At 36.1% G+C, this 13,060-nt stretch overlaps 3 protein-coding genes across 3 annotated transcripts; 1 reads left to right on the forward strand and 2 right to left on the reverse strand.

Annotated features, from left to right (window-relative positions):
- Positions 1 to 844: 844 nt before the first annotated feature.
- Positions 845 to 2,799, reverse strand: LOC120004442 (ankyrin repeat-containing protein BDA1-like). The gene is made up of 2 exons (XM_038853793.1): positions 2,149 to 2,799; positions 845 to 2,033 (listed from the first exon to the last, which is right to left on the reverse strand). The coding sequence occupies exons 1-2, from the start codon at positions 2,728 to 2,730 to the stop codon at positions 1,158 to 1,160; spliced, it is 1,458 nt and encodes a 485-aa protein (XP_038709721.1). The 5' UTR covers positions 2,731 to 2,799; the 3' UTR covers positions 845 to 1,157.
- A 4,079-nt stretch (positions 2,800 to 6,878) lies between these two features.
- Positions 6,879 to 9,618, forward strand: LOC120003257 (ankyrin repeat-containing protein At2g01680-like). The gene is made up of 2 exons (XM_038852160.1): positions 6,879 to 7,639; positions 8,543 to 9,618. Exons 1-2 carry the CDS (start codon positions 7,055 to 7,057, stop codon positions 9,395 to 9,397), a joined length of 1,440 nt encoding a protein of 479 aa, XP_038708088.1. The 5' UTR covers positions 6,879 to 7,054; the 3' UTR covers positions 9,398 to 9,618.
- A 2,214-nt stretch (positions 9,619 to 11,832) lies between these two features.
- LOC120003258 (cyclin-U4-1) lies at positions 11,833 to 12,937 on the reverse strand. The gene is made up of 2 exons (XM_038852161.1): positions 12,459 to 12,937; positions 11,833 to 12,302 (listed from the first exon to the last, which is right to left on the reverse strand). Exons 1-2 carry the CDS (start codon positions 12,791 to 12,793, stop codon positions 12,038 to 12,040), a joined length of 600 nt encoding a protein of 199 aa, XP_038708089.1. The 5' UTR covers positions 12,794 to 12,937; the 3' UTR covers positions 11,833 to 12,037.
- Positions 12,938 to 13,060: the final 123 nt, after the last annotated feature.

Here is a 13,060-nt window from a genome sequence, read left to right on the forward strand (position 1 = left end):
TTGAAAGAATTAGACGTCATTACCATTCGACCCCCTCCCCCCTTCACCTAATATCTTTTTGTTTGATCTGAAAAGAATGAAGAATAAAAGAAAACGAAGAACATATATCAAATTCTTAGTTATAAAAGATTGATTTCAATCTTTCAAAACAACGAGAGTGTTGATTGAAATGGTGAACTTGATCGCAATAATTCTTACCAAGTGAAAAGTCGTGAGTTAAAGTCTCATGTCGTGTGTATTTTCATTATAGTAATTTACGAGATGGACCATTGCTTAGCCCAACGTGTGAAAATGTCACCTTACGTTTTCTCCCGCACTAGGTTTCGGCCAAGGTCTCTCAATTGGTCTATGAGAATTGCAGGGTCTTCCATTGTTATCAGAATTTATCAGCCAATTGTCCGATATGCAATTGGGTGAATTCCACGTTACCAAGTACTGGGCCTCGACCAAAGTCTCAACTAATCTATGGGGATATATAATCTGTTAATGATGAGAAATTATTACTGTATTGTAGAGGTCGACAATTGGATTATTGAGAAAGATTTTTCTAAAAGAATTTGGTATCTTTTTTTTTCCCCTTTCTATCGAAGGATTTAATGATTTATAATTGTATAACTTAGCCAATTTACGGTTTGAACTTTTCTTCTCCTAATATAATCAAAATGCCGTCAAAGTATTGGATAGAAAACAAATTATACGATGCCCATTATTTGATTGATAGTGGAGATTTTGGGTGGACTACGGTCCCGTGGTTTCTCCTTCTCACACCACCAAGAAGGTTTTCCACATTAAAAATTGTGTGTTGTGATTATTCTATTTGCATATTGAGTAAGTTCCTCACAGATTCACAAAAAGAGGGAGAGTAATTTATTTCGCTGCTTGATATATTTGAATTTGTCTTAGTTTCTCCCAACGAAATATCCTATAATAATCTCCAATTCAAGTATCATTCACAACAAGAAAAAGGAACTTGATTTGATATAAGAGCTGCATAACAACAGCAGTAGAGAAAGCATTTCACACACAAGCAGAAGCAAAAACTATATAAAAAAAAAAAGGTGAAACAAGGAGATTTCAGATGCCAAAAGAACTACTACATTACTGTTACCAAAACCTATGTACAAGACCCCAGTAATACATACCAACAAGAAACATTATTAGCCTCTTGAGATTGGCAATGGCTGGGAAGCTTGAGTAGCTGATGAAGATCTTTTCAACTTGTTGATAAGCTTTCTTCCGCAAAATGGTCCGTATCGTATGATAGAAGGTAGAGCAAGAGAGGTAGTCAGAAGTGTGAACTTAATTGCTGTTGTTGGTTTGTCATTGCTACCTACTGCAAAGCCATAAGTAATCATCAAAGCGTACACAGAACCGACGAGCTCTCTTCGGAAAGGAAATCCTTCTGTGAGATACTCTATTATAAGTATTCCCCATGAGAGTGCCAATGAGTTCCCAATTAGGAAGATAGTAACTTCAGAAATAGATAGCTGAGCAAGGCTTAAGCCAACGATTGCGGGATTACGAGATTCAGAAGGAGCCAATGAGGTAGTAGAAGCAAGACTAGAATAAGAGTATTTGACAACGGTGGCTGGAGGATCACCAGAATTAGAAGAAGTTGTTGAACTTGAATCCTTTTGTTCCAACTGTTCCAAGCTAGTTGGAAGTTGCAATCCTGCTTGAAAAGTCACGGAGACGATTAGTGCTGCAATTACAAGCAGAGCATTTCGCGCATCGCCTGCCGAATCTCTGTGCTTCTGAAACTTGAAGTACTTTAGAACACTCTCAAAATTGTCTCTGGAATGCTCCTCGTGTGGAGTTTGATATTTTTCTTTGGCTTCATTTGAAGTAGATGCAGGTTTCATAGTGCTAATTTCTTGAGCCCCTTTCGCCCCAGCATGCTCAAGGATTTTCTTGAGCTGGACATCATTTACATCTTCCATAACAATATCCAAAATATCCATAGCAGTTAAGCCCTTCGAGTTTATGGCATTCACCTCCAAAGCCCCAAAATTTCCCAAGAGAAGCTCGACACTCTGAATCATGAAAATCACAATCCTCCTTGTGAGAAATCTAGTATTTACCAACGATAGATGGACTAGGAATTGCATTAAAAGAAACAAAATATCAACAAGAATCTAAGGCTTGTACCTCCTTTTGTTTTCGAGAAATTGCAAGGTGCAAGACAGTATTTCCATTGGTAGCACACCAATTTATGACTTTCTCCTTGTTGAAACTTTTCAGTAATTCGACAAGAACATCAAAGGCATCAACTTGGTGGTTCTTCACAGCAAGGTGAAGCACAGTCTCGTTATAAGCAGTCACATCTTCAAGAGACTCTGGAGATTTTGATACCAATTCATTTATAACCTCAATTCTACCATGGATTGCAGCATGGTGAAGTGGTGTTCTTTGATCTTTGCCTTTGAGACGACAAGTTCCGCGGTTGTTCTTGTTGAGTTCTGCAACAATCTCTACATTCCCAACAACAGCAGCTATGTCCATTGGCCTATATCCATCCTTATCCAGTTCATGAGCTAAGTCAGGCATTTGTTCAAGTAGCTCACGTACAAAACTCAGCTGTTTTGCTTTTGTTGCAACATGTAAAAGTGTGTCTTTGCTGCTTGTTGTCAGGACAACTTCAGTAAGTATCAATGAATTCTCCTGAAGGGATTTGCGTAGAACCTCGACGTTTCCGCAGCGAGCAGCTTCAAATAATCTCTGGATATCCATCTGGGATTGATTGAGTTTTAGCTTCGTAGTGAAGAACCTGTTGCAGGTCCAAGACTATTTTTAGAGGGCTTATATATTTGTTCCATTCATGTTTTATACTCTCAATTGTACACAAGATTCAACAATACAAGGAAGGAAGGACACGTAATTGGTGGAAACTTTCTTGTATACTAGTCATACTAGTCTTTGTTGAATTAATGAATGTTTAGAGTACTAGTCCTGAGAATGAAAGGTTTAGACCCGAGAATGAAAGGTTTGAGTACTGGGGAAGTAACCTTCACTTTCTAGATACCAGTGTGGAAACTTTTTAGTTGAAAAAGTCATGGAAAAATCTTCTGGTTTGAGGGTTTTAGAATCCAAACATGAGGGAAAAGTGTTATTTTTTGGGGAAAATTAACTTCAGTGTAGATGTTTCATTTGCATTTGAAGGGTTAAAACAAATTTATACCATATTCCAGCAGCAGGCATGTTTTGAGCTCTCATACGTATGATTTGCTTCTTGTCTACACATGATAGCCTTTGATGCTAATTCCATTTATATGGGTTTCCTGTACACTCTTCAAATTGTCTAACCTTGGCCTTTTTGACCCCTCAATTGATTCTTTTTCATATGAAGGTTGATCAGAAACAGCGATGGTGGGGTGGCAAAACCATCCATAGTCCATACCCATCACATCGTCCTTGGGTTTGCAGAGGATTTCCATTGTACCATTTAAGAGCAAGTGAGACATAAAGCTTCTGTTAAAGCAACACAGACTTTCTTACAACCAATCCAAAGAACAAACACAAAAGATTACTTTTCTAAACACAATTGGAGTTTTTTTTTTTTATTATTATATATAATGAAGGTTGCGTGTTCCACGTCTGGTTCAATTCTCTCCATAAGTTTCTATTTTTATTTTTTCCCCTATGAATTTCTTAATCTGCCAAAGAACAAACACAAAAGATTACTTTTCTAAACACAATAGGAGTTTTTTTTTTATTATATATAATGAAGATTGCGTGTTCCACGTCGGGTTCAATTCTCTCCATAAGTTTCTATTTTTGTTTTTTTCCCTATGAATTTCTTAATCTGCCAAAGAACAAACACAAAATGTTACTTTTCTAAACACAATAGGAGTTTTTTTTTATTATATATAATGAAGGTTGCGTGTTCCACGTCGGGTTCAATTCTCTCCATAAGTTTCTATTTTTGTTTTTTTCCCTATGAATTTCTTAATCTACCAAAGAACAAACACAAAAGATTACTTTTCTAAACACAATAAGAGTTTTTTTTTATTTTTTATTATATATAATGCCTGTTTGGCAAAGCATTTGCCACAGCGTTTCCGCTAAGCGAAACGTTATAGGCTAATGCTCTGCCAAACAACATAACGTGTGTAGCGGATCCAGATGCTGACGCTCAACATTTTTTTTTTCAATTCTTTATTGTGGGTCCCACAATATCATTATTATATCTTTTAATTTATATATAAATTAATGTGGGCCCCAAAAATTTAATAATATATATTTAACACATTATTTAATACATTTAAATGTAAATTATATATTTTGTTAATAATGTGGGGCCCATGCTCAACTTTTATTAATTATATATTTTTAGTTAAAAAAATTAAAATATTATTAATTAATAATTAAAATATTATTAATTAATACTTAAAATTAATTTTAATAAGAATTATATTTATTAGATTTAATTTAATATAAAAATAAAAAAACTAATATTCAATACTTTATTTCAACAGTTTTTCCGGTAGTATCAACTTTTACTTCACCAAACACCTCACAGCATATTTCACAGTTTTAAGCTCAGTATTTTTTTCATAACTTTTCCGTTAGCATTGAAAATCAATTTTTTCGCTCTACCAAACGGAGCCATAGTTGGAGTTTTAGAGACTTGTTCTTTTAAAGTTAAAAATTAGATCGTAAGACTTCATTCTTGTATTAATATGTGAATTTCTTTTGATTATTTTTTGTTGGCATATAAGTAAATAGTCGTAAAAAAAATTTCGGGAAAGCTACCCTCGAATCTCGTTAACTTTTGCCCCCCCTCATAAATTTTTGATACCGCCACTAACCAAAACCCACCCTCAAATCTTTTTCTAGATCCACCCCTGCATCCAAAGTTGAGAGTTCGAACTTCAAACCAGCCAATGTCACGTGGGTTGTTATGGCTTACAAAAGATAAAACAAAGTTTACCATGCAGAAATCCAAACAGCATATAAGAAACCATTCTAGACACAAGCAGAATTTTGAAACAACTTGGTTCCTCCACATTGAATCAAATTGCAAAGATAACATGAGGGTTACCTCAACGTGCAAATTAAGAAAGAAAGCTATCGAGTATCAATCTACAACAGCCGTCTAAATCTTCCCGCCAGTCGGTCCATAACGGCCCGGCCCAACAGCTCTTCAACGTGTTGTGCATAGGCCCAGCATCACAAAGTTTGTCAAATGGGCCGGCCCGGCCCACCCGAACAGCGGACCTGATTTTGGGCCGTGTTGAAACGGAGATAAGAAAAATTTTATTTACACATCACAAAAATACTATCTTTGCATCATTTTTTGAACATGATTGCACTAAAAAATTATAAATCTACACACAAAATTATAGTGAAAATACCAATTTACCCTTGATGTGTGTAAAATATTAAAAATTCTGTTAGATCTCTGTGCACAATATCAGTCCATATCAAGATCTCTGTACACAAAGAAATCCTGCGAAGTAAATTCCTTATAGAACTGAAATTTGGACACGGCCATAGAACTGGGTTTAATGATCACTTCAGCACCCTCAACTAGTTTCGAATAGTCAAAGAGAGCCTTGTTCTCCACAAAATTCTCATCACCTCCATCAGTAGAACTGCCAAAACTTTCCCCGTAAGAAAGTCTCTTACAACAGAACTGAATTTGGCATAATGCTAGAAACTCATATACATCACGCTAGGAATACTGAAACAAAAAAATATAGACATCTGCTTCAAGTTTTGGTCATTAACATGGATAAGAAATGCTAAGCATCCTCCTTAAATAAGCTTATTCGCATGTGTACTCGCACAAGCAGGGTGCATTGGGTTTGAAAGAATTGTGATATCAAACTACGAAGTTTGACAGACATTTAATTATGGGTTCTACTCATGTCCATAAGAGATGGATATGGTGTCATGTAATTTGTGTTGATTTATTTACATTTAAAGGCATATTAGTCGAAATCCCGCGTGATGTGCGGTTTTTTTTTTTATGTTAAACTCATATGTTTTTAGACGTTGCATTTCATATTTTATGTTTTATTTCAATTTCTTTACTCAAGTTTTCTTATAGGAGAGAGTAATTATTTTGATTGTGGATTTGATTTTTAATAATTATTCATGAGAAATTGTATCAAATATAATTGAAGTGATCCAGTTGTCCGTTACAGACTGTACTATTTTTTAAAATTTATTTTTTTATTAAATCCTTTTTGATTTTTTGATATTTTTAATCACATTTCATTGTCATTCTTTCTTCTTTAGTTGGCCAAAAGTTATAGCCCTTCAATATATATCTCTTGGTTTTTATTAATTTTATTATATTTTACATTTTTATTGTTATTCTATAGAAAGGTAGTGTTGATTCCATTTTACATTAAAGTAAAATGTTAAAATGAGATTTAAAAATATTTTTTTAAAATTTTATAATACAAATATTTATAAAATTATATAAATATAACTTTACATATTTCATATTTATAGTGTAATTAAAGAGTAATTTATATTATTGGTTTTGAACTGTTTTGTGATTGAATGTGCAAATAAATATTTTTAAAAAAAATTCAATTTGAATATGACAATTAATGTGTATAGATCGTTTTTGAAAAATGAGAAATAGATAATTCTTATGAATCAACGTAACAATTAATCTTAATTAGAATGTCAAATAAAGAGAGCAATTAATTAGAGCCTATGCTTTTTATATTATATAAATAAAACATTTCATATATGGATATAAATATAAATAAAAAGATGTGAAATGCGTAGAGTTGTGTTATCTTGTTTGCGTTATAGTTTAAAAAAATATATATAAATAAAAAAATTCTTAAAACGGTGTAAAGTTAACACTTTTGCGCTGTATAAATAAAATCCTGAGAGGATAAACCCACTTTACACCTCTACTTGTGTTACTGTGTTTTTCTTAAGAATCCAAGACTCCCCTTTCTTGTCTTCAAGCTAAGAATGGCGAACAGCAACATTCCCTTCTATAAATCTAATACTCAACCATGGCCAACGACAACAACTACAACAACAACAATTCCCCTGCACCAGACCGATCAAAATTCACGTCAAAATGGACCCAAGATTGTATGAAGCTGCCTCCAACGGAGACACAGCTTCCTTTCAATCCTTATTCTCCGCAGACCCACTCCTACTTGACCGGGTCTCCTTAGATTCAACACAAAACCCTCTTCACGTCTCCGCCTTGGCTGGCCAAACCGAATTCTTCATCCAAATCTTATCCCTAAAACCGGCATTCGCAGAGGAATTAGACGAGCATGGATTCAGTCCCCTCCACATTGCGGCTGCGAAGGGAAACGTGGAGATGGTGAGGGAGATCTTGAAGGTTGTTGGAGGTGGTGCTGTTTGTCTTTTGAAGGGAAAGGATGGGAGGGTCCCACTCCATTGCGCCGCCATGAAAGGGAGGTCTGAGGCGGTGATCAGGGAGCTGGTGGAAGCTTGTCCGGAGTCTGTGAAGGAAGTGACGGCGGCGAGAGGGGATACGGCGCTTCATGTGGCTGTGAGGAGCAATCAGGTCGGCGTTGTTAGGGTTTTGCTTGAGGAGATGAGGAGGGTTGAGTTGATGGAGGTTGTCAATTGGACAGATATACAAGGGAATACAGTGCTGCACTTGGCAACACTAAACAAACAATACCAGGCAAGTTTTTTTTTTTTTTTGCTTTATTATTAGTATTATTTTTGTTTTGCTTATACTCTATCTTTCAAACATTACACTGGAATTTCATCAAAATTACATTTCCTCTTCTTGTTTCATGAGGGAAACAATAGTTTGTGGTAGTATTTTGAATCCATGAACTCGTGGAGGTGGGAAAGTGACCCTAACCCAAGTGAACAACTAGTCATGGGTTCGAGAGGGAAGGCGGGGATTTTGTTTTGGAATTAAACTGTGAGGGGAGGGGAGGAATATCCTTAGAGGTTCTCCAAAGCGGACAATACTTTTGGATGTAAACACGCATCCACACTCACCAAAAAAAAAAAAAAAACTGAGCTGCATATGAGTTTTAAGGTTGAAGAATAAACGAACAATAACTTTGCCATTGATGCCTAGACTATTAACATAAGTCAAATGGATAATTAATAGATTTGACATGCTCTAATCACTTTTCTAACTTAAGAATCTTTTTTACTTGAGACTGAAGGAAAGCATAATTTGGGTGTTAATTGGATGATAAAGGAAGCAACATGGTGAGTGATCTATATACTTGGGTCTTTAATCATACATAGGTGCCAGACTTGTGTCTTAGCTAGAAGATATGATGGTGATTTTCATAACATTATTCAAATCAACTAGTGTCTTGAAGGTTTTGGTTACTATTTTGATGATTAATTTTATATGATGGGAGAAGTCTGGAAAAGTTGTGTTCGCTTGTCATATACAAAATGGAACAATAATTTTCATCTATATTTGAACAGCCACACTTAAGTTTGTGTTGAAACTGCTGCTACCAAATTACCAATGGAAACTGTCTGAAGAGGCAAGTGCATAGTAGAACTTTTGTATGCCTGGATTGTCCTAATTTTTATAACACATGAATTTCAGATAATAAAACTCTTACTTGGTGAAGATGCAATTGCTTACGGAGTTGATGTCAATTCTGTCAACTCTAGTGGGCTCACCCCCAAAGATGTCCTGGACATCATGCAAGCAAGAAGTAACACTCTTGAGATTGAAATTGCTGATATTTTCCGATATGCTGGAGCATCGAAAGCTCGAGAAGTCACAAAGAAAAACACTTCCCATCATGAACTCGAAGCTAGAAATCCTAACACAGACCGAGTAACATCAGAAACTTCATTTCCCTCCCGTTGGAACCTCTGGAGAGAGATAATGAAAGAAATAAAAGAATCACCAAAAGAAACCCAAGAGACACTGATGGTTGTTTATGTTCTTATTGCAACAATGACATACCAAGCTATACTTAGCCCTCCAAGTGGGTTCTGGTCATCAGAGTCTCCAAGGTCTCAATCTACTCCTATTTCCTCTTCTCATACTAATGAGGCTACTGTTCATAGTTTTCAGAGAAGAAATATTTTGCCTGGAGAAGCTGTAATGAGCACTGATCCTGAAGTGTTTGCCATATTCACCGTCTTCAATTCAATAGGATTCTTTTCTTCTATTGCCATGATTTCTTTCCTCACCAGTGGATTCCCTCTCAGAGCAGGGCTGAGACTTACCATTCTTTCCTTGACTGCAACTTACGTGATTTCAGTGATTTACATAGCACCAACACAGACTAATACTGTGCGCGTGGCGGTTGCATGTGTATCACTGCTTGTTCTTGTGGAGTGTGCAAGGTTTATTGTGTGGTTGCTCAGGAAGTTGGGAATTCTTCCTGTACCATCTTGGAAATTGAGAAGTTCTGCTGATGGGTCTCATGGCTCTCCTAGGGTTTGAACTGGAAGGTTTCATACTACTGTATTATTTTTAGCACACACAATACCATAAGTTTGAGATGTTATTTCTAGGAAGAAATGAATACCTAGAAAAAACAGAACTTTTACTTCCTTTACTGTACTCGTGAAATTGAATAATTCAGCTTCTGGTCTTTCTACAGATACCATGCTCTTCCTTTTGGTGTTATCAACATGGTTTTCATAATACATCCACTCATAGTATGGTTTCCTCTCCCAAGAGAGCTAATGATCTATGTATGCTTTGATGGGCTTTTCTGGGTTTTCAGAGTATTGATACTAATGGTAGCATTAAGAGCATTCTAGTAGTCCCATTATTTTTTTATATATAATTATGTTAGGATGGTTACCAACTTGGAGAAGAAAGACATGTAGAAATTTTGAAGGAGCTCCTAAGAGTTGGCCATTTTCTTTTTCTGCATTAGGGCAAAGGAAGGCAAATACTCTCCATAGCACTTTAGACAGAGGGAATTTTTTTTTTTCTTTTTTCTCAGATTGAGCTGATTTAGTCAATGAGGTAACACCTCAATAAGAGACTTGACATTGCAGTGAAGAAGAAGCAATATGAAGCCTTTGTCATCTTGCCAAAGCATCTCCAGCAGTTCACAATTTGGATGTCTTACAGAAGCAGGATCACCGCGGCAATGCCGTCCTGCACATCCAGATTTCAGCAAGCAAAGGTACTTGCTGATGTCCTCTCTATATATCTTTCTTACAATTATTGTTCCTCAGAATCCTCATTTGTATTGAGTGCAGTTGGAAACCACAGATACAGGTTAACTTCCTTATTCAATGGAGATTTCACAAGCAAGAGATAGTGTAGAAATGAATACAGCGGCTTGGATGCTCTTGATGTTCTGCAACTTTGCAAAACCAAAGCAGGCGAAAGAAGAATCCATGAAATCCCTAGAAGCAAGCTATAAGCATAACTTTGCATGATCAGCTGGATTGCCTTGGCAGTTTGACTGATTTGTTGCCACTCACATTTGGAGCTTGGAGAAGTTAATTAAAATATCCTGCAAGTTTTCAGGGAATGTTGTTTTGCCCGGTCCAACCTCGGTTTTCATATTCCAACATCGATTTTTCATGGTCCAACCTTAATTTTGTATGTTCAATTGCTTAAAACGGTATTTTGTCAGTAAAAAACCGTCGTGACTATCGATCCATGGGTTTGACGGTCCGATTGAGAGGTACGATACGGTTTTTAGAACTATAGTCAAAACCATCTTGATTGTGTTTTCAATTTAGAATTGACAAACTCCCAATTTGTCTCCTGTTTATTCATTCACCGCTGCCTGGTATTCTTTCGTTGTCCTTAGTCCTTACATGTAAAAATCAACAATAAGTAGAAAAGGTATTATAATAAAGTACTACCCTACACAAGAGAACACAAAAAAGAAAGAAAAAGAAAAAGAAGTAGGTGGTGGCCTTTCTTATACGACCTTTAACAATATTGAGAAGTCATGAACAATTCTCTCTCTCTCCACAAATAGTTGCCCACGATTGCACACGTTCCATGTCCCCTCTCCACGAATCAATACAACTGTCAAATGCAAACACATATGTACTTATAACAAAAATAACCACTACAAGAAGATAATACCACTTTTCTTGTACCTTCCATACCTCATTGGGAGGTTAAGAGTGTACAACAAATAATCTTTTGATTGGAATAGTGAAGTTGATTGTTGTAAGTTGTAATTTCTCATAAATGTTAGGGGCCGTAAGTTCAACTCATACGCCTAGTAATTTTGACGTTATTTTCTTGCATGGACTAGATGTCCATGAGAGACTTTGTGGAGTTAACTCTCCTTTCGCACTTTGGCCTCGTTCTCATACGAATTTCGACCCGATCTTACCTGTAGCTAGCATGGAACGAGTTGGGTTTGCAACCCGAGTTTAGACCTAACCCTATAATGGACAATTGTACACTTAAGATATTATCGATTCGATCTATCAATCAAGACGGCATAATCAAGTACCCAATCGAATCCGTTTACAATATTCATATTCTGATTTCATATACATGATCCTTAGTGATTTATACTTTACACCTTCCTCTACATAGGGGTGGCAAAAATTCAGTTCCAAGACGATTTCGGGTAGGACAACATCACGTGTTTACGAAATATTTATATGTTTGGACCCTAACCCAGATTGGAACCCGGATTGGTTTAAGTTTAGACAAGTAAATTGGACAATAACCTAATCCAGGTTAGGGTCCAGACAAATCAACTAAACAAGATTTATGTGTTTGGAACAAAAAATTTGTGTTTTGACATAGATTTTAGACGTATAACTTATGTCTAAAGTTGATTTAATTTGAATCGAACAAATTCTATTATACGGATCGGATAAAGTTTTGCCACCCCTACCTCTACACATAGTAAGATTCCCTAAAATGGATAAGCACAAAAATGAACCAAAAGAAATTCCATACAATTTTAGTGATCTAGACTTCACTCACATTAGCCAGACTGTAAAGAAAATACACCAACCTGTACATACCAAATGTGTCATTTACCAAAAAGCTAAAAAAAAGAAAGTAAATGGGACCCACAAAACAAAATGTAAGAAAGTGAATTTCTTTTTACTACCCACTATCTCTATGCCCAACTAAAATTTAAACAGCTACTTCTTGTTGTTGTTGTTGATGGGAGGATTCTTCTTCATTGAAATACAATCTCTTTAGAGAAGATTCTCCAGCTAAAGTCACAGGAGGTTGCATCATCACCATCTCTTTTTGGAGGTAGGAACAGTAGGTGTAGAATGTGTTTGGAGTAACATTTAAGTTGAAGCCTAGCCCAAACAGAAAATCTAGCTCAAGATAGTTCATCTCGGTTTTGCTAATCCCTCCAACTTTTGCATAGTATCCATTGTTGTAATACCTGAATCAATAGTTCATCCAACAAGGAATAGTAATAAGGTAATTTTCAGGAAAAAGAGGTGAAAAAATTGATCTTTCTTTGATAATTTACCAATCCAAGAAAACAAATTCAGAACCCATTAGAGCAAACTTCAAGAAAAAACTGAATCCTACTTACATATCATCCATGAATTTGGCAGCGACCATGACACTTGTGATAAGCAAGCGATGGACATTGAAGGAGTTGATGGGGAGGGAGGGTTGACTCTGAGCAAACCTATCAAGGTAAACATAGGCAACAATGAAGCAAGAAGGGCTGCAATTTGCATACTTGAAGATCCTGTCAAGGTAGCTCTGGATTGATATAGAAGGCCTAGTTAGGCCATGGAAGACTGAGATTTTCTGGGTCTGGAATTGAGGGTTGAGATCGTTCGATTCGGCAAGTCTTTGGAGTAGAGATGAGAGGAATGTGATCAATTTGGACATCACATTTGGGCTCTCTAGCTCTGCCATTGATGACCAAAGTTTGGTGCTTTGAAAGAAAGAACAGCTAAGGTGGTAGTTAATAGGCAGGTAGTATTTTTATAGGAAAGAAACTCATAACACCATCAAGAAATTGAATTATGACCTTCATGTCCCTTTTTGAGTTTTGTGTTAATGATTATTAATTTTGATATTCAAAACTTGATTTGTGGGAGAGGGAGCACACCCACAATTGGGTTTCAATGGGGATTTAGTGTCTTTTTTTTTAAAAAAAAAATGGGGCATTGGGTGATCATG

This window comes from Tripterygium wilfordii, chromosome 8, assembly GCF_013401445.1.
Source record: "Tripterygium wilfordii isolate XIE 37 chromosome 8, ASM1340144v1, whole genome shotgun sequence".
Lineage (NCBI taxonomy): Eukaryota > Viridiplantae > Streptophyta > Magnoliopsida > Celastrales > Celastraceae > Tripterygium > Tripterygium wilfordii.